Source organism: Anas acuta, chromosome 1, assembly GCF_963932015.1.
Source record: "Anas acuta chromosome 1, bAnaAcu1.1, whole genome shotgun sequence".
Lineage (NCBI taxonomy): Eukaryota > Metazoa > Chordata > Aves > Anseriformes > Anatidae > Anas > Anas acuta.
Window position 1 is genome coordinate 120,954,155 of NC_088979.1, and position 21,403 is coordinate 120,975,557.

Genomic DNA, 21,403 nt, shown 5'->3' on the forward strand with positions numbered 1-21,403 from the left:
GAGCCTTGCTGAAACTACACACTTGACTGAGCCTGCAAGGCAGATATTCTGAAGTCTGAAAGTCTGTTCCTGTACAGCAATGAGACATTCCCTAGAAAGCATTCCAACAATGGGATCAAAAAACTTTTTTTTTGGAGAATGTTTCTGGATGTCTCTTACATAGTTATCTCTGGCTCTTTTATATGTAAATACATATCTAAATGAAAGAAATGCCTGTTTGTCTGCACCTCTGTGCTGAGACACACACAAGGAGCTGGAAACTGTCATCATAAAGATGCCTGTAGCGGTATGGCTGTTCTAACAGTTCAGGCCAGACAAAATAAGCAGACATACTGGCACTGAGGTTGTGGATGTCACCCATGTAATGTTGCAGAGGGGCATGGTGAGGTACTTCGATTTGTATAGAACATGTTTTAAGCATATGAATCAACAATTGCACAATCTGCAATACAAAACAATATGACTTCGAATTCTTGGTCTATAGCATCACAAAATGAGGCGGACAGAGGATGAAATAATACTAATTTATAAGCTCTTCCAAAATCTTAGAAGTTTAATTCCCTTTCAAAAGAAGTATAGTGAAAGTGCAGTCTCACGTACAGTGAGCAGTTACTCATAGTAGTTTGCCTAGGTCTTCATAATCTGACACTCTAACTCCGATGAGTTACTGTGCTTGAAATGTCACTATAATCCTATATGCATTTGAGTTAGCACCCCCTGAAATGAAAGAGTCAATGCACAATTCAAAACTGATTTCAGGCTTTGCGGAAACTCAAGCCAGTATAGCTACATCACTTATAGCAGAGACACAATTCCAACGATTTATGGGCAACCATAAATTTTGAGATTTAAGGCATGTCTATCCAGGGAAATCAGTGCTCCAGAAGGAAGGGTGTGGATTTTTAAAATGTGATCATTTTTGTGCGCTAACACCCATTGAGATATTTTTAGCACATGCTAAAATTGTTATAGTATAAAATAAAGTAACTTTACTCTGTAAGTGGAATATGTTACTTCACTTCTAGAGCACATGAAATGGGAGGGAGTTACGTGGGATAATGTGTTAGAAGTTCACATTACTGCATACTCACTGTTAATGCACACTAACTTCTTTATGTAATGAACTGTTAGACCCTTCGATATTAAGTATAAGTTTAGACGCTGGAAAACAGCCACAAGACATATCTGTGCATCTGCTGCTAGTCTGGTATGCTCCACATCTTGAGAAGTACCATCTAACCAGCTGACATCATTAGCATATGTATGCCTTCTTCTTTCCTCATCCCAAATGTCCTGTAAATAACACCAGGCTTTTCTATGGGCTGCTCACATACATATACTTACCAGCATCAGCTGAAAGTCTGATCTCTTTGATGCTATTTGAAATCACTAAATCACTGATTCTCCTTCTTTGTGTCCACACAAACGCTAGGTAAAGGTACCAATTTTCACAAGCATGTTTAGTAGCTTGATCCATTTCCCGGGCTATAGTCTGTGCTTGGACAGCAAAGATCCAGTGCCTCCATTGATTGACCGAAGATGGAGAGGGAGGGCTCAGCAGCGTCTGGAGGCTCTTCAGCAGCTTGCTTTGTAAGTGTTCCATGGTTGGATAATTTAACACAAACATGCAAACAAAAACAACAAAAACCCTTACACACTGAAGTGGAGATGACTGCAATTTGCTCCTACTTACATTTCCCTTGAAATTAAGAGATTGCAGCTGTTGTGGAGTATGGTTGCCCATCTGTTTCTTATAGGGTGGATGTTGCACATTCCTTCATCCTTGTGCTAGCTGCTCTGCAACGGGTTCCCGGCAAAGTGGAGAGAGTTATTTCAATCTCTTATAGATCAGACAAGTTACAAAGACTTCAGTGGCTCATGTGCGCTACTTCAGTGGTAGCTGTTTCCTTGTAGTCTCATGAAGTTGCAGCTGGTTAGATTGCTTTTGCTGTACATTTAAGAGAGCATAGGGCTTGAATCAGGGCACCGCAGTTGTAGTTCAGGGGCTTCTTAGGTGATCTTTCTCCTGGCATTGCAATTTGCATTTCTGATTCAGCAACCATTTATGTGTTTTGCCACACCATGCATCTTTAGGATTCCTCTTAGAGCTGTATTCAAGACTGCAGGCACCAGCCTAACTAGTTGTTTTCAGATTTTTTTTCTTTCCTAGCTAACTTTAGACCATGGATTTTTCATAGAAGTTCTCTGATACTGTTGTGAATTTAGTTACACCATTTGCCAGACAATAATCAAGGATGTTTGAGTGATAACTAAATATTTCACGTGTTTCTGTTCAGTTTCAAAAGCATACTCTCTTCATTTCTACAATAAATTAATAACTGTGGAAAGTTTTTTTTTTCTTAATTTCAACAGTTCAAGCTGTCCCCAGCACATGCAAACCTCAGTGGCTTCTTCCATTTTGCCTGTTATTCTGTAACAGGAATTTAATTGACACCTTAGCTGCTTTAAAATTATATTTCAGCACCATGTATTTGCAAAGTATCTTGCAATTAACAAAAGATGGGAAATACATCCCCTCTCTTTCAACCTGCAGTGATTGACAGTGTTGCTGATACAGAAGATAGAATATTTTCCAGCTGCCTTTGCAGTATTTGTATTGCTTCTGCAAGGTTATCAGGAGTAAATGCTCGTTTATTTCAGCAAAGTCAGCAAATACAAGTCAAGGACATGGAAGAGGCAGGATCTGAGGCAGGATCTGTGGAATAAAAGGGGCTGTTTCACCGGGTTCCCATTGTGCCTATAACTATATCATAATAGGGTGAACAGCTTATGCTAATAAAGTTAGATCATAAAAATAAGTGCCCACCTGTGCTGAGTGAAACAAATCCATCTGGACGAAGCAACACTGATACACAGAGACCGCTAGTGGAACAAGCCATCAGCTCAGTTAACTCATTTGAATTACAAACATGACTTTACAGTAATAGGTTAATTAGTGCTGAGCAAGTATCTCATGTTACTGCACTGCATCCCAAGCCCTTCCCCTCTCTTTTGTTACATGTTATGATGGAAAGTGCTAGGAAGAGATGACTTTAAGCTTACCTTGGCAGTAAACTATCTGTCACATGAGGTTAAGGCTTATCTCTCTTCAAGCTTTGCTGGAGTTGGTAACCATACAGTTGGCTCCCCAAGTTCCACATCACAGCTCACAGGGCACACGTGAGGTCTTTGAAGGCAGCTGATCTCAGTATGTGGTCCTCTGTTTTCATCTCAGCTGTTGAGCAACATTTTGTGTTATTAACTTTATCTCTGTAAATATGCCTCTGTATTTAAAATCGGGCAACAGTAGCAAACTGCAGTACACAGAATCTCATACATTTAAAGTCAGGATTCTTATAAGTCACCAAGAATGGTCTTAGGAAAACATGACCTTCAGGACTGGCCTTATATGCAACTTAAGGGAAGGATTTACCTTAATAGCATGACATGGACTTTTCTTTAAATAACTTCCTTGGTTTTGACGAGCTTGCAGGTTGAGAAGAGTAAGATTGTAGTTGTGAAATCAAATAGCAGTCCTGATGCATAGCTTTCAAAGGACTGAGTTCTACCCATTCTCTCACTGATTGCCTCAGTAGACCTCATGGTTTGCAACAAAGAAATCCAAGATGTTATAGTGAAAAAATTAAACGGTCTACATACTTTGTGGGGAAAGATGGGGAAAAAATGAAGAAAGACTATTCTTGGAAAAGATGCACTAGTCTCAGCATATTTTTTCTCCTGTATTGGATAATTGAAATTGAAATAGTTGATTTTAATTTTTTTCACGTTTGCTCAAAATCTTTTTAGCTACTTTTTGAATGGTAGCAAATGGTCTTTCACTTTGTTCACTATACTGCTTTCTGCATATTTTCTGTTATGGAAAGTTTTTCACTCTTATGGAAAGGAACTTGCCCCCCACTGTTCCCAGTAAATGTTGTTTACTTTACAAGATCAAACATTTACAAGTGGACAGTCCTTGTCATGCCAAGCACATAAGGAAATTTTTATTAAAGATAGACAATGATCATCTTTGCCCATGCACTGGGAGGAACGAATAAAGTATAAAACTGTATTGCTATTTCTATACCAAGGATGAAAAAAGCCTAATATAATTGCTTGCATAGGCATGGGGATTTTGCAGAATTGTAATGTGTATGTTTTGATTGTGCAACCAGAGAAGTAGAGATAAAAAAATAAGTAATGAAGCATAAGAAAAAAACCTGCTCTGAATGTACTTCCTAAGTGATAGTAAAGAATCCTGTATTCTGACTTGCAGAGGTCAGCCTTCTCTTCAAATACCCCCAGTCGTGTATGAAGATCCTGAAGTTAGTGGAAGGAATCGTTACAAATATTTTGCAAGGTAAGGAATGACCTGATTTGAAACAGAGTTCAGAAGCTTGCTTTTTTGAAGTTTAAAGTACACCTAAATAAATGCCATAGCCTTTAAAACAAACAAACAAAGCAACCCTGAAAAGATCAAACCATAAATAAGTCAAATAATTAATAAAACATATACAAAAATTTGTGAGCACACTCACTTCTAATTCTAATTACTGTCTTGTGTTGCAATTCCAATTGGAAGTGTAGCAAGACGTAAGCAGCAACTTAGTGAGCATAAGGCTCTCAGGAAACTTCTCTACAAGCAGCAAAGAATTCCAACCCCAAACACATTGAAATACCTCTTTCTATATGTAGACTTCTCTGAAGCATCAAAACTCAGGCTAATAAACTCATTGAGAGTAATTCTGGCAGAGTGAATTAACAGTCTTAGAGAAATTTTACATTTTTATCTTATGTGGCAACATACTATGTCTTTAAAAAAGAGTTCACATGCAGAACTGAATGCTGCCATAACCCAGGTACAATAGTAGGGTCCGATAGGTCAACTCTAATAGGGTCCACTCCTGATGGGAGCTTGATGGTAGGTTGACCTATCCAAAACATTGACATTTAGTCTTTGGAGGAGGACAGGTAAAATATCTTGAGAAACTGGACTAGGTCACTCGCAAAAAGTCTCACGCACAGCTTTTGTTATTTCAAAGTTTTTAGTTCATCTGGTTACTTTGGAAAAGGAAAATGAAGAATTGTATGTTAAGGGGGGAATCAGAAATAAAATATTCCTACCCAATCAGCTGTTCTTTATAAATTCCATTCAGTCTTGACTGCAAATACAAAGCATATCTCTTTTCTGAAAACATATTACAAAACACTGGTTTTCCACCTTTTCCAGATTGCAGACTTGTAATTTTTTCCAGTCATAATGTCTTTTCAGTCTCTCAGAGACTAAGCAAAATTGATATGGAACAGCAAACTGTAGGAATTCCTAAGAAAGAGTTCTTAGTATGAATACTTTTCCTTTGTTCAGTCTTAGCGTAGATCATTGTGCAACAAATACAATAGGCCTACTTCTTTAGTTTCTTCTAATGGACCGTTTGCAAGTAGTCTACAGATGTCCAGCATCTCCATCCTGTTGAAAATCACTCAGTTTAGTTTGTCTTATTATCTATGACTCCTCACTTCTAGCACAGCACAGATTACTGTAACTGCTCTAATGCCATAAGTGGACCAATGTCAAAAGTTGAAGGGAAAATAAAGTTTTTAGAATGAGAAAATACTTTTTTTTTTTCCCCTTCTTTGTCAAAAGAATAGCACTTCTGTCAGTGAAGTATTATCTGTTGCTCCTTAGCTGTGAAAGACTTCTTTAATATTCAGGCACAACATGCAAGTACATAACTTGATTTGGGGAAAATCAGTCCACTAATTTCAGTGAAGTTACAATTTAGAAAAACTGCAGTGTAATGATCTTTTGAGCCTCATGGCTGTTGTCTTACCTCTGTGTTCTCTCTTTTCAGACCTCTCATCCCTTCCAATATGCTGCTTCCACCAAATGTTTGTTATGCAACAGAAATGTAAGTACTGACTTATGGAACGATACTGTTGTAATGTGTCACATCTCACCAGAAAATGATTGCTTAACTATTTAGTTGGTGATCAACAGTTTTCATAATGAACAACAGGAAAAACTCATTAAGAGGTAGAGTTTGTTCAGTGTTGAGAATTCCTGGAGAAACAGGTGACTGCATGGTTCAGAATTTGCTTGCAGTGGGTAAGTAGTGCTTTCTGGGTAGAAGAAGTGTGTGTCATGTGTGTTATAAGGCCTGAAACAGAAAGCCAAGAGAAGCCAATACAGATGATTCTCCAATACAGCAACATAGTTGCAAATTCTTCTAATATTTTATCACAATGTCTGTGATAGTTGCAATCCATGAGCATACATGATATAGTGTAATATGATAGCCTGACCCCCATTTTCAGTGGGAATCAAATTTTAAGGGAACATAAGCAGATTCAGTTTGTAGTAGGATCTATACTTGCACGTGCTTAAGTCAGAATTGAGTTTAGTTTTGGAAATGTTGGAAAAGCAGATACGTAAGTTAAATTGAAACAGTCCTTCATTTTATACTCAACCATTAGTTTTTTGTGCCTATTAAAAGCAATGCTTTATAATGGATACATAGGTAAGATTTGCATGTAAAAAATCAGAAGAGCTAAAGCAGGAAGATTTCTGGATTGCTTTCCTAAGGAGAGAGCTTTCAAAGGACTCAGTGTTGTCTTGGTTTGCTTTTACTAAAGATGATGGAGTTAACATCAATGAGAGCAATGATAAGATAAAACAGCACAACTGAATATCTTACCTTTAACTTAGTGTTGCATTTCTGATTTGTTTTCTCCTTTTCAATGAATGTGACAAATGTTCTTCCATATTGCATTTCTTTTCAGGATAGATCCCTTTATCCTTTCAGCTACAAGAGACAGCAAGATCTTTGGTCCGAAGTTACGAACTTTGGGCACACAGACAGATTACAGGGATGGTGAAGCCCAAACGGATCCCTATTCCCCTGAATATGTAGTTCCCAGTGGCTCAGTCCCTGAACTTCTGACACTTGCTACTCTCACTTGGGGTGAGTTGTGAAATCAAAATAAATTATAACAATTACATGCCCCTTGTAGCAGGATATTCTCTTCTATTCAATGTCAGGTTTCAAGTCTATTGCTGGCTTTGGTAGACCATTGCTGTCTTCCCTTAGGGCACATTATTTTAGCTATTTTTAAAATATGTATGATATTTACCTGCTTAATAGTGCTGTTCTGAGGCATTTCATAAAGAGTTTTAAGATCACTCAAGATTAAAAGGTTGTATGTTTTACTAGGAGCAATTTTGCATTTACCTGATGTTCCTCAGCTGTTCTGAGTTAGACGTCAGAAAGAAAACCATACAAATGCTGCTGCCTCGGAATACAGCTTGTGATCCTCATGTCCCAGTGTCTCACCTGCAATAGTGATAGATACTGGACATGCCAAAGAAAGTGTCCGTTCTCAGAAAATGTCCTCCTTTCCAGACTGCAGTAGAGGAATGAAGAGCTAGTGTTAATGCCAGCTAAGCTATAGCAACTGTAGGTCCAACCTTTACTCATTCTGTAGAATTTCACTGGCCTTAGAGGTATTTACTTCTGATTATTGACTGCTCTGCATTGGTATAACATATGAGCATGTGCCCATGAAGCTCTCCAAAAGCTTAGTGTACTGTTGGATTCACAATTCTTCTAAAGAGCTGCTACTTCTTGTCCTTGTAAGGTCGGGGGCTACCAGCAGGACTAGCTGAGGTGGAGATGATTGAACGTGCCCGGGAGAAACGTGCGTGGGAAGCAACTCTTCCAGCCATGGACAATGCTGCACAAATTGCGAAGAGGAGGAAAATGATGGATGATATGGAGAGGAAGGAGTGGGCCTTTAGAGAACAGGAAATAGAAAAGTAGGAGTCCAGCTATACACTATTTCTTTTAATTATTACCCCAACAGAAAATAAACAACAAGGCTTAAGGGATTGGTTGGAGGGTGCACACCTTTGATTTCTGTGAAAAATCCCCTGATTTTCCAAAGGAATATTTTTGTTAAATTCAATATTAGAGACTGCTACCGCAACAGTTTTTCACTTTTCAAAATGAAAGATTAAATATGAAATATGCAGTATGAACTGTCTCTAAAGCAGTGGTATGTGGGATTTGATGATGACAGGATTGCACAGAACACTGCAAAGTGCTTTAAATCATACCTGGCCTTTCTTTTCCTTGCAGGTTGCAGGAGATTCGACTGAGAGTCTTAAAGAAGCTGCTGCTGAGGCAACAGGAGAAACAGAGTGAGCTGGATGCCAAGCGCTTGGACGACCACTGGCAAAATCATCAGAAGGCTAAAAAAGAGAAAATGAAAAAGATTCAGCATGACTTTGTACTGAGTAAGTCTGAAAACCAGGGAGAGAGCAGTACAAGACGGTTTTCAAACAAGCCCTTTGTGTAGAAGATAGGAAGTTGCAGTCTTTACTGAAGATGAAACAGTTCGCAGCCACAATATAGATATGCATGGCCAGCATTTGTTCTGGTCAAACAGCTTATATTTTGTATTACCCTGCAAGAGCCTTTGTGAATTTCTGAAGATGAGGCTTTTTAGAATTCCTTGTATGAAAAAACTTCTTAAATTCGTGTTTCCTTTCTAGTGCTCAGGAAACTGATAGCTAAGAGGAAGAATGTGATGGGGAAACTGGAGAGACGAGATATCATCAAAGAGTATACTGACTTTGCATCACAAACATATGCTCCTTTATCTAGGATTGGTTATTTCCCAGACAACCATTCTGAACGCTTTGTTGTAAAAAATTTCTATCTTAACACCTTTGCAGGTAAGGCATTTCAGAACATTTAGTTTTTATGTCGTATTTATTAAAAAATTTGACAAAACTGAAAATTCTTTTTCCATCGCTTCATTAGTTAGTCATTCTTTGTGTCTCTTAGGACTGTGCGAACTGGAAGCAGCTCTCCCACATTCTGTCACCCAGGCTAAGATTAAAGCTCCAAAGCCTAAGCAAACTACTACTAAGACTGGGTTTGTTAAAAGAGCAGCAAGACTAGAGGTGCAGCTGGCACTGGTTCATCAGGTATGGAGCTGCATCCAGCAGCAGAATGTCAGTTCCTCTCAGGTTTTAACTGTTCAGAAATGCTTTGGGGAAGATATACATTTAAGCTTTCTTCCAATTTGCTGTGCTAAATTTGTATTTTCTATAAGACAACTTGAAGGACAACATATCAGACATTCAGACTGTTTCAGGCATGACCAGCACTGCTCTGGAACACAGTCTGTCAGTACTCTGTCTCCCAAACATCTGTGCTTCTGTCCAGACTTGTAGAAAACAAGTACAGCTGCTTCTGTATCCCTACGGATCAAGTATTTGGACTGGAACATATGACAGTTAAAAATTTGTCTCCCTTTTCTCCCATGCACTTATGGTAGGCCTGCTTGTTGCACTGTCAAACTACTAATAAATAAGGAAATCGAATCTGGAGTCATATTCAAAAATTTTTTACATATTTAAAATGTGCATTCTAAGTACCTATTGTAAAAACACCTGCAGCAAAAAATTATTAAAATGACCCCACTCATGAAATTGGATCAGAATAGGGGCTGCATATCACTGTTGTTCCCTAACAACAGCATCTGATTTGCAAACATGACCACAGTGTTTTGCATATCTTAATTTATCACAACTGTTCATGCAAATAAAGTGCCCATATATGCAATTAACCACTGAGGAAAGAAGTGCCTCATTTGCATCTACAATCACAATATTTGTAAATTGCATGTATTTTTAAGTGTGCTCTTTATGATCCTGTTGAGGGTTACCTTTCTTTAAAATCAAGCCTATTCTTGCTTGACGATGCATCTCTGAAAAATACTAATTTCATTTGTAAAGCTGGGCAACTTTCACTTACACTTTCTTTAGTAAAGAAATATTTCCTAATTGGAAATTATGTGTATAGCTTTCTTGTTTTAGTGTAATTTAATAATACTCAATACAGACAGTGACTTTCTGCTAATGAATTTTAAATTTAAATCTTGTTCTGAAAACACAATATTATTCCAAATTCCACTGGATCTTGTGAAAGATGAAGCATTGCGTCTGATTGTTTTTCAGAAGGGAACTTTTCAAGGAAAATATTGAGTGCTACAGGAAGTGTTCAAGAACTAAGGACATTGGTTCACTAAAGATTTAGAGAAGATGACACAGCACTATCGAAGGGCTCTGAGTCTGGGTGCTTTTCATGTAAACTCAAAGTAGTGACTATATATAATCATGGTCATGACATTCGTGGCAGCTCTCACAGGCAGCAGAACGTTAGCCTGAGCTTTCAGGGCTGAAATCTAATTACAACAATTGCATTTTGTTTGTTCAAAATACTTTTCATAGTTTGAAAGACCACAGTGGAGTGCCTAAACTGTAGTTACTGATAAGAAGTATGCCCTAATGCTGGCTGTTTACATAATAATGTCTCCTCAAAGAAAAATTGATAGCCAAAGAGAATGGAATGCTGAACAAAAGCAGACAACACTGGGTATTTTCTTCTGTAATCAATCATTTGGTTGGTATAAATCATACCTTGATTTATGCCTTTAACTGAGGGGCTAGTATAACAAATACTCATTTCACCTCCACAAAAAGGCAAAATGTATGTTCTTTTAAAATTGCAAAACATTTCCTTTGCAGATAAAGATAATAAATCCGTGGTGTAACATTTAACTACCAATTTTAGATGTACAGAAGTAGTCATCAAACTGGTCAATTCAGAGATGCAGAAGGTAGCGACACTGCTGAAGACCCAGGCTGCCTCAGCCATTGTTAGATGTAAACAGATTTTCTGCTCAGAGTAACAAGAAAAGAAACAGTTTTATCTAACAGTCAGCTTGCAGGTCTGCAAGTATTACTGCCCTAGTTAGCTCTTAAGCTCTGTGGTTATACTACTGATTGCTTCTCTGGGTGGAGCCTTTTGCTTCTCAAGTTTGGCAGCTGTGCACGTTCTGGCTTAGCAGAGCCTCTTTGACAGGTCTACCTCATAAGCTGTCGAGAAGCGGGCAGTAAAGGCTGCAGAGTACTTGACTTAACAGAATTTACCACTTGAGAGGACAGCTGCCTGACCACTTGGCGCAAGCAGTCCCAATCCTGCCAACAACCTCCTCTGGCACAAAGAGCGTGAAAGGCAATTAGAGATCATCTCAGAAGGGCTGTGTTGCTTTGCATTATTTCTATAGCCAAGCAGCTAGACCAGTTATCTCTTCAAAAGCCTCTTTTGGGTACTGTCCTAGCACTTGATCTAGACATTTTCTCCCATAATCCTGGAAAAGAAGCAGAACTCTAGGAAATTCAGAGTGCACGGTCATCTGGCTTTGGAATGAGCTTCTTTTATTTTCCCTGGCTAATCTGTGGAAGAAGGTAGCAAATAGAGGAGGAATGCTAGACCTTAGCATCAGAAGAAATCATTTTAATACAGGAAATTTCCAAAGCTCGCTTCTCTGGTGAAGTAGGTGGCAAGATGGCCTAGTCCTCCTCATTTTATTCCTCTTGGTTTACCATACTGAGAGCTTCCCTGAGGTTAGAGGCTGTAAAAAGGGACAAGAGAGGATCCAGAGATCTACAAAAAGGATTTGTGTCCTCTTGAGAATAATAGCTTCTTCCAGACTTGAAACTAATCAAAAAAGAAGTGATTTTAGAGGAGTATCCTGAATCATTTTTGCAGGAGTATTAACGTATGCTCAGTATTCTTTGAGTAGTTCTCGTTTTAGAGAACATGGCAGAAACAGGGGTGACTTGGGATTTACAGTAAAAACAATGAGCTGTATCTTAAGCCAGATCTTTAAAAGGACAAGGAAATCCAGTTCTTAGCCAGCACAGATTACAGTGATTAAAGCAGTATAAGTGAGCCATTATATAGACAGCCTTAAGTGAAAATCCAAGGCATTAATTTAGTTGAAGAAAGAGATAGCGTACTGATACAGCAAATTACTAGGAAAGAAAAGCAGCTAGGGAACTGAATACATCAAGGAACAGAGGAGCGAGTAGAAGAAATCCCAGTGCAGAGCAATACGTGGGTTCAAGCCAACCCTCTGATGCTCTGATGACTCAAGGTGGGGATGAAGTGTCAGGTGTTTTCAAAGTGCTGGATCCAGATGATGTCAGAACAAATAATCTCTCACCTCAGCATTAAGTGCAACTCTCATCATGTCTGTGTTCTTCGTCCTGTTGCTGGAAGGAGGCAGAGAAATAGGAGGGCCAAGAATATCTCTGAAGAAAATCTGTGCCAGCTTCAAAGGGGAGGAAAACCTGTTCAAGCAGTTACTGCATCAAGAACAGATCTCCAGCGCAGTGTTAGTTGGCTCATGCTCAGACAAGCTCTAGGAGCTATTATGTCAGTCTCGATCAGCCAAGATGCAGCAGCCGTGCTGCATTGCAAAGCAGGTACTCACTCTGTCCTTGGTGATCTCACCGTCCTCATTCATGGGCAGAAAGGAAGGAAGAGGCACATGCCCGTATACTGTGTGCTATACATGAAAATATACACACTGTCCTGCAAAAAAGAAGATTAAAGAGAAGATAATGAAGAAATCTGAGGAAGTATTTCTTTGAACGGAGAGTTGGTTCTCAAGCCACTATCATGTCAAGAGTTCAATTTCCATCAGAAGCCAGCAAAAAAGCTAAAATGTATGGCCAAATGCAGGGGTGCCATTTCCTCTTCACTGCTTTCACCAGGAAAATGAAAGAGAGTTGGAAGATTTAGTTGGACCTTCACTGCCCAACCCTATCAGATTATACCATGGCTCTGAACCTGAAAAAAAATAACGTATTCTACCTCAGGAAAAAAAAAAAATCAACACATGATTTGTAGGTGGTGCCATATGAAGTGTGTTGTTCAGAAATTTAGCATCTTTATCCTTTGATAAGCTTTAAGAAAGTACTGTTCAGCGATTCTTGGGTTCTGGTCTCTTTATTTATAAAACAGTAATTTGTTAAGTTAGGTAGAAACTGTTAATGCAAAAAACATACTTTCTTCTTGTATGTTGAAGTTTTAAAATAACTTAAAACTTCAGACTGGTGAAAGCAAATGGTAACCAGTTTTTAATTTGTAAAGATAACCAAGCAGGCACAAGCTTGTGCTGACATGAATACTTAACACCACTTCTGGGAAGTGCAGTTATTTCTTAAGTCTACTTTTATAAAAATTTCCTCTTGTCAGAAGTGCTCGTATATTTTCCTGCCTGTAAAAGTTGGAATTCTGGTTAACAAGAAGTATTTTTCGAGGATAAGGTATTATTAGAAAACTTCTTATGAATGCAACATTGTATTAATAAACATAGGAGCCACTGTTTTGAAAATAATCACAATTACAAGTGCTTTTTTCTCTTACTTTTCCCCCATCATGCAAAACACCTTATAAATCATAGCAAGCAGTACTATAATCTTCATACCAGAGAGCTGTAAGGTCATTAAATACAAGAAACGGTTTGGAAAATCTCTTCACATTTTTCAGCTATAACCATTTCACGTGGTTTATAAGCAGTTTATAGGCTTTGATTCTTGCATTATTAACGTGGTCCGTTTCAGAAGTTTTCAGTAATAAAGCATTTTACGCCCTCCACCTAGGAATCTCCGTCCTTTTCTGGAGCCATTAATAATCCTAGCTGTAAAGCTCAGCTCCAATATACAAGAAGAGTTTTATACAATGACTACTGTAGTTTCAAAACCTCATTAATTTTACAATTAAATTCAGTGCAAGCGCCATCAATTTTCTGTTGCTGGAGAGAGAAATTCAGCATGAGATTTTTTTTTCTTACATTTTTCTCCAGTTTTCCTCCCCACTGAAATACTGTAGTTGAGCATACCTTTCTAGCATGCCCTCTCTGTTAAAAATAAAGAAAAAAAAAAAAGAGAGAGAGAAAATAAACTATTCCCTGCTGGAATATATTTGTCCTTTCTGTAACAAAGGCTACAGATCCAACTGATGCTGCAGTAGGATTACATTTTTGAAGGAAGTTTAGATGCATGTACTCTCTTCCCTTTCTTCCTGCAAGCTGCAGTGAAATGTCCTACAGCAGCCAGGTGTTGCAATGCAGCTGGAGGAGATTATTTGATTATCTTGCTCTAAGTAGCTTGCAGCTGGCAGGACTTTGGCTCTATAAGCACTTTGAAAATGTCTTAAAGTGGCCGAAGCCTAGGTGGCAATTCCAGCTCCTTTGGCTGACAAGTTTTGTCATCTGCCACCAAACAGCTGCAAGCAGGATAAAATCTGCCTTAAATGACTTGTGGATTTTCCTACTAGAAGGAAATTCTCAGGCCAGTCAGTTTCCCTTTCTCCCTTAGTCCACTGATGCAGTTGCTCTGGATGCCACGGGGCAGAGAAGAGTTTCAAAACATGTTCTGCAAGGAAGGAGTCCTGGATCATTTACTTCAACCCTGTGGGGTAACAGTATATCGTACAAAGATACCTCACAGAGGAAGGAACACAAAACTGTGACTTCCTTCGTGAAATCTCCTGACCCCACAACACTTTCAACCCACAAAAACAATCGTCACACCGATAAAGGCAAAAAGTTACAACCACTCTGTACCGATGTGCAAACTGCAATTACGCTGTGATATTTCTGCCCATTTTTCACACTTTGAAAGTATCTTACCTCCATCATAGGAAAATGATTGATGTTTTTATTGTTGCATAAGGCAAGAATAACATACACCGCTAACTCTGATTGCAGGTGGGTCAGTGTTTAATTGGTTCAATGAGAGTCCCATTTTAAAATGAAAAAAACCAACAACCTGCTTTTAAAAATGTATTATTTTAGTTTGTACTAAATGAACAAGTAACGATCAAGTTCGTCGAACTTCTGGATTCATTTTAGGTGACTTGCCCTGTGCAATTATTCAGTTTTTCAACTGATGTGCAAATGAGAAAATTGAAGGCAGAAGCCTGCAAAATGCAGATTACTTTCAACCCTCTGGAGTCAGTGTGATCAGGAGCAGTCAGCATCTGCAGGAGTAGCCTTGATGTCTTGTTCTATCTGGCCCAGTTCTGATTAAATTGTATGACTCTTCCAGGCACTATTGGAGAAGAAGAATAAAGTCGAAGAGCCAAAGAAGCCCCTTCGCTTCCTCAAAAAAATAGAAAAGCCTGTTCCTCGGCCCCCCACTCCAATTCTGGAAAAACCATCAGTTGTAAGTGGAATGATTGTAAATGATTGTAGCACTTTTTTTTTTTTTCTGTTGATGCTTGATTGTTCCCTTCCTAGTTGTTAAAGGAATGCCCTGAGAAGGAAAGAAGTTAGTTTTATCTCTTTGTGTATCTATATTTGTCTTAGAAATAGCCAGCCACCTTAAGACTCTCTCATTTGTGTATTCTTTAAGGATACTAATAACCAAAGAAATGAAACTCTCTTACATGATCTGTTGGCCAAATCCTTAAGTTAGCTTTATTTATAAAGAAATAAATTAGTAGACATGTTGTCCCCTTGTTCTCAGAGAACAAAAAGGCGGAATCATGTACCTCTGCAAACATGGTTTATTCAGTGCCTTCCGTCCTTCTGATCTGACAACACTATCATAATCCAGCGAGCAATTAAGTTTAGTCCCATTGAAGTCAGCGAGACTTCGGGTGCTTAGCACTGCACACGCACTTCATTAATTTACTGGAGTGAAGCTCTAATCACTGTGTAGGACTCAGTCTTTGATGAGCATGATCCGTTTAATTGACAGTTCACAGAAAATGATTCTTCTGCAGAGATCAGAACAGCAGTAAATGCATGTTGTGATATATCGTAGGAAAACAAAAACAATTTTTAGGGGAGCTGCAACTTTTTCTTTCTTGAAATAATGTGCTTAAGAGGCGTTTGCCCCAGTGGATTGCTTTGTCTGCTTATTAACACTATTTTCATGATGCAGTAAGAATCAGACACAATTACTGTTTAAACCTGTGAATTTAAGAGGGTTATACAACCATGAAAGCAAGAAAGAGAAAGTCTTACTAGATCATCCATGCCATTGTTGCGCAGTATGATGTCCTATGTTTTATACGGTCCATTTTAAGATGACTGAAACAACCACATCTCCTCGGGAAGAGCTTTTTATTAACAGGAAAAAGCAGTTTTACTAACTCTTTAAGTGTTAGGTATTGTACTGCAGTGGCAGATACCACTATTTGATACAGCAGTTTGGCAGATCTTTAAGCTACATGGACAAAAAACGGGAGGATTTATCCCCACACTTACAGTCATTCTTGAGGCTATTTACAGACCACAGTTTGTGTGTTTTTTGTTGTTGCTGTTTTCTTTTGTTTTGAAAGAGTTCCAACACAATAGAATTCCACCTAAGCTAAATCTGTCAACGTTTGGTTTATTTTCAAATATCTTTGTAAGTGAATACATAAAAGAGTGTATCTCTGCAGTGAAGCTCCATCTGTGAAATCAGGGCAACTTCAGCCACTGAAGAGCACCTCTGTATCGTCTCCCACCTTGCAGCATCCAAGCAAGGTTTCTCCTTTCAGCTGGCTGTGAGGAGCACAAATAGCAAGGCTCTTCTCTGTCATTAGTGCATCTCTTCCTGCCTTTTATGGATACGAGTGCCAACTGCTAACTTCACCAGCCTCTTCCTGCTGGCGTTGAGGACCTCAAAAGGAAAACATGGCAGAGTGGCAGGCTGGTGACGTGGACCACAAGGGGTATGAAAGAAAGTGGAGAGAAGAGAGGCACTACTGCAGACATCCTCAACACCTCTTCCCCAGTCATTTTTCGTAGAACCATAGAATCATTCAGGTCGGAAAAGACATCTAAGATCACCTAGTCCAACCTTTAACCTAGTACTGACAAGTCCACAACTAAACCATGCTACTAAGTTAGTTCTACATCTACACGTTTCTTGAAGACCTCCAGGGATGGTGACTCCACCACTTCCCTGGGCAGCACATTCCAATGCCGCACGACCCTTTCAGTAAAGAAATTTCTCCTGACATCTTACTTAAAACTTCCCTAGTGCAACTTGAAGCCATTTCCCCTTGTCTTATCACTTGGTGCTTGGGAGAAGAGTCTGATCCCCATCTTGTTACAACCTCCTTTAAGGTAATTGTAAAGTACAGTAAGGTCTCTCCTGAGCCTTCTTTTCTCCAAGTTAAACAAACAGCCCCAGCTCCCTCAGCTACTCCTTGTAAGACTTGTTCTCTAGACCCTTCACCAGCTTTGTTGCCCTTCTCTGGACACACTCCAGTACCTTGATGTCCTTCTTGTAATGAGGTGCTGACAAACTGAACACATATTCAAGGTGTGTCCTCACCAAAGCTGAATATAGAGGGACAGTCACTGCTCTAGACCTGCTGGCCATGCTGTTTTTGATACAAGCCAGGATGCTGTTGGCCTTCTTGACCACCTGAGCACACTGCTGGCTCATGTTCAGCTGGCTATCAACCAACACCCCCAGGTCCCTTTCTGCCGGGCACCTTTCCAGCCACTCTCCCCCCAGCCTGTAGTGCTGCTTGGGGTTGTTGTGCCTCAAATGCAGGACCCAGCACTTGGCCTTGGTGATCCTCATACAGTTGGCCTCGGCCCATGGGTCCAGCCTGTGCAGATCCCTCTGCAGAGCCCTCCTCCATCATTTAAATCACTGAACAATACAACTCCATGTACAGAAGATTGCACCCCACAAAAATTTAGGCTAAATCTTGCAGTAGTTTGCCTTACCTGTCCAGCATATGTGTCAGCTTCCACGTCCAGAATTCTGTCCTGAAGGGGTTGTGGGCCTCACTTACCTCTGCTGCCAGGTGACATGGTGTAGTTCAGCTTTCTAACTGGACTTCATCCCTTCTTTCCAGAGAACAAGAACACCCAATATCATAAGGCAATCCTTTGGCTCGTTCTGCTTTGCTCCTCTTGGGTGGTGTTATGGAAAGGCAGGAATGTTTCCTTATGCTTTTGGAATACTTAATCTGCAACACCTAAGAAAAAACAGAAAAATTCAAGCCTACACCATTTCTCTCATCCCACACTCTTCCTGGCACTTCTAAAATAGCACATTTCAGTTCAGACCTTACTGGCTTTTTATTAAAAAAAAAAACAACAACAACCTCCTTTCATTTTTTAATTTTTTTTTTTAATCCTTGCCAGGCAGCTGATGGACTTTCCTCTCCTGCTACTGTCAACTCAGCAAGACCCCCTCAGCAAGAAAAAATGCCAGTTGTTCCTCTATTTAAAATAAGCCCTTTTTTGTTTGTTTTTTTTCTTGTCATGTGGTCATGTTCTCTTTCTCACTACACTAAATCATTCCTCCAAGTTGGTATCAGTCACACAATGCTAGGCCAGTAAAATTCTCAAAGAGACCAATTGCAATATAATCTAATTTATTTTACTTCTAAACTATCACTTTCTGAGCCTTAAATTTACCGAGTTACTCCGATAAAGGTCACCACTGGCATAAATATCAGATGAAAAATGGTATATGTTGCCTTTTAATCCCCTTTTTTATGGTTAACAGCTCTCTTGCACCTCCTTAAATAAATCTTCTATCGTCTTGGTGTCTTGACCTGTAAATTCATGTAGTTGATGCTTATTTTGCCAACTCGGTCAAGCGACAAGTAGTACTTTCAATGCATACAGTCATTTTCTCCATCAATATCTCCTTACTGTTAGGTACTCCTCTAGTACCTTCTAAAATCTCGGATAGATTGTATAGACTTGCTCCTCCACCTTTTACAAAACATGGAAGTATGTGTTATTCTGACTTACCTTCTTTTCCCTAGAAATTAGAAGGATAGCGTTCAGAAACAATTGAGAAATTGGATACAAATTTGACTCTTTGATATTTAGGTGGGTGATTCATAGAACTCTCAATCTCCAAAAGAATAAATAATTATTGTGTGGTTATTTGTTTTGTTTTGGCAGGAGGAAGAGGAAATAGAACTGGCAGTGATCTGTCTGCAGAAGTTGCTCCGAGGAAGGGCTATTCAGAACTTGGTATTTTGTGTCTCTTTATTGATGTCTGTCTGCAGAATGGTGGTGGGAATGACTGAAGGTGTGTTTGCAGTCCTTATTCCCCAGAACTAATCAAGGGTAATGAGGCTTATGCAGCATATCCTCCCATATGTCCTCTGAAGTCCTTCAAGGCTGAAATCGTTGCTCTCTAGCCCAAATTTGTTACAGTTCCTACACATCTGTGAGTGTCTCCCTGTTTCTGCCATCCCCTACACTCAGATGTTTCATTAGATACTTCATAGTAGAATTAATCAAATAGCAAATTCTAGACTAGGTCTGGACTGTGAGTACATTTTGCCTTAATTATGCTTATTAATTAAGATCCCAGGCGCATAAAACTCACATGCCAGCAGGACAGCTTGTATTTCCCACCATCTTCACAGCTACCTGTGATGGTGAGCTGATCATTCTTGGGTGAGGAGCAGTTGACACATACCACCACGATTTCCAGCAAGTGCAGGACACATTGTTCTGCTTCCAGAGGAGTAAAATTGTGCCTAGGTAAAAATTAACCGAGTAGCCATGCCTCTTGGGTTTTACATTCAGCAAGCCTGTCACTTTTGATCAGACCAGTGCAGAGGGTTGGGTTTTCAAGCCTGCTGCTGCTTTCTGGCTCATTGATATTCTCTCTTGCACTGATTGTTTAACGCCTGTGAAGTGTTCCCATGTGGGACCCTGACCTGAGCTTTAGTAAACAATACAATACCGTGGAAGTGGCTTGAGGCGGAGTTTAAGCTTCCCAAGACTTCTCCAGTTCTGCAGTGATCTGTGAGAAGGATGCTCGAGTCAAGGCTGTTGACTTCCACAAGGTTTTTGAGAGTGATGAAATGTCCCATCGTTTTTAGGAATTTCCTAAAACATAAACCTGTAGTAGGGACAACAGCAGTTTAAACAACCTCCCCGTCAACTTACTGCCTTGAACTGCTGCTGGACTCCCTCAGAACAAAGGTCAGAGACCATTAGATGTTAAAAAAGGGGATGTCTAGCTTTAGCCTGAGGAAAAAGAGCAGGGCTCACACTGGGAAGGTTTCACGCTGAGGTTGGTGTAACAGGATATCCAGAAGGATATTTACCTGTTCTCTTGACATTGGTTTTGCTGTTTGGCATCCCAGCGGTCTGAATTCTGGGTGAGTCCAAACAGAACAACAACAACAAAATCTTTTGTGACAGTGTAGCAGGGCATCATCTGTACCCCATGGCAGAAAGTCACAGCTTTCATCTTCCATGCAGCAAGGTTTAGTCAAGCTTTACCTCACGGCTGCAGGGTAGGTTTTGGGAACAGCTGGCCCCACAGCCTGGAGGCTGAGAGGTGACCCCATGGCTCTCTGCAACTCCCCGAGGAGGGGAAGCACAGAGGAGGGGCAGCCTCTGCTCCTGTCACCAATGATGGGATGCTGGCAAAACGTGTTGAATATATTCTCCGTTTAATATGCCTGGTTGCTTACCTTTATTTAAAAGATGTTTGAAGAGAAGGAGAAGCGGATGGAACTGATCCAAGAGCTGCGCACCACTCATGCACTCCATGAAGACGGACAGCTGCTTCTGAAAGCAGAGGAGCAAACGATACGGGCCTTACAGCAACAGCGTGACTTGCAAATGCATGAGGTTGGCACATAAAACGGGGAGGCTGATTCCCCACATTCCTCTAATGGGGTACTCTTTGCTTGCAGCAGCACCAGCGCTTTCACATTTAATTCCTTTATGTTTTCTGTTATCCACAGTACATTAAGGACTCCAAGTAACTCAAATACTTTCCTTGCACAGACCAAACACTGAACACCTGAGGGGCTAAAAATGTTTCTGAGATTCCCCAGAGCCTGCAGAGCAGCTCTGAGCAGATTGAGGCGCCCTGACCGCAGCTGCTACCCAGGCTGTACTTGTTTATTTATATTTACAGGGCTCTGAACAAACTGCGCTGTCAGATGAACCTCAGTTTACCCCCATTTCAGCCTGTTTGTTGCAGCGACCTGGCATCGCAGTGCATGCTTGTCACTTGCACCTGTCAGATGTTTTACTGAACGTGTGTTTCTGCTGTGTCATTCCCATGTTCTTTTTCTACCTTGGCACACCTTCAGCTCTTCCTCAGGCAGAAAGCATCACAGGAGAAACCAATGTTGGTTTAGTTTGTAAATCTGGTAGGGACTGAGACTTCTAGGACCTTATCAGTGGTGTTATAGTGGTGTACTTGCCACTATTCTGGAACACAGGGAAATTCTGGGCCCCATCCTCTACCAAGAATCTTGTGAGAGTCGGGGACACAAATTCTTATCCTATTTCCTTAGAGGGAAGTGGATTTCCAGAGCAAAATGAATCAAATGGCAGCTTCTGGTCTGGAATGCATCATAAGGAAATTTTGTCCAGACTTGAATACATCTCAGATATGCAGTATCTCCCACATTTGTGCAGGTTTACTTATTGTTTTTACCACTCTTCTGGTGTTTCACTGACCAGCTGTGAAGCAATTCTGCAGGTTGTATATTATGATAACAGCATCTGCTCGCCCCTGGCCTGGCTGAGA

At 40.0% G+C, this 21,403-nt stretch overlaps 1 protein-coding gene and 2 long non-coding RNA genes across 7 annotated transcripts in view; 1 reads left to right on the forward strand and 2 right to left on the reverse strand.

Moving 5' to 3' along the window:
• The window catches only part of CFAP91 (cilia and flagella associated protein 91), a 35,459-nt gene that overhangs the window by 1,331 nt on the left and 12,725 nt on the right, over positions 1-21,403 (forward strand). Inside the window, exons 3-13 of the mRNA XM_068698118.1 lie at positions 1,433-1,590; positions 4,277-4,360; positions 5,853-5,909; positions 6,781-6,962; positions 7,636-7,813; positions 8,136-8,293; positions 8,552-8,734; positions 8,847-8,989; positions 14,972-15,088; positions 18,796-18,867; positions 20,344-20,490. Coding sequence (XP_068554219.1) covers positions 1,433-1,590; positions 4,277-4,360; positions 5,853-5,909; positions 6,781-6,962; positions 7,636-7,813; positions 8,136-8,293; positions 8,552-8,734; positions 8,847-8,989; positions 14,972-15,088; positions 18,796-18,867; positions 20,344-20,490 — 1,479 coding nt within the window. The remainder of the gene's footprint in view (positions 1-1,432; positions 1,591-4,276; positions 4,361-5,852; positions 5,910-6,780; positions 6,963-7,635; positions 7,814-8,135; positions 8,294-8,551; positions 8,735-8,846; positions 8,990-14,971; positions 15,089-18,795; positions 18,868-20,343; positions 20,491-21,403) is intronic.
• Positions 536-14,959, reverse strand: LOC137864228 (uncharacterized). Of its 5 annotated transcripts, XR_011101386.1 has the most exons (7): positions 13,899-14,959; positions 13,714-13,779; positions 8,114-8,248; positions 6,696-6,803; positions 3,064-3,235; positions 2,828-2,883; positions 536-2,716 (listed from the first exon to the last, which is right to left on the reverse strand). It is a non-coding gene; the product is annotated as an uncharacterized lncRNA (long non-coding RNA). The 5 variants fall into 5 exon arrangements; XR_011101391.1 differs by lacking the exon at positions 2,828-2,883 and having other exon boundaries at positions 536-1,797; XR_011101384.1 differs by lacking the exon at positions 2,828-2,883.
• LOC137864243 (uncharacterized) lies at positions 15,097-19,773 on the reverse strand. The gene is made up of 3 exons (XR_011101393.1): positions 19,229-19,773; positions 17,599-17,852; positions 15,097-15,644 (listed from the first exon to the last, which is right to left on the reverse strand). It is a non-coding gene; the product is annotated as an uncharacterized lncRNA (long non-coding RNA).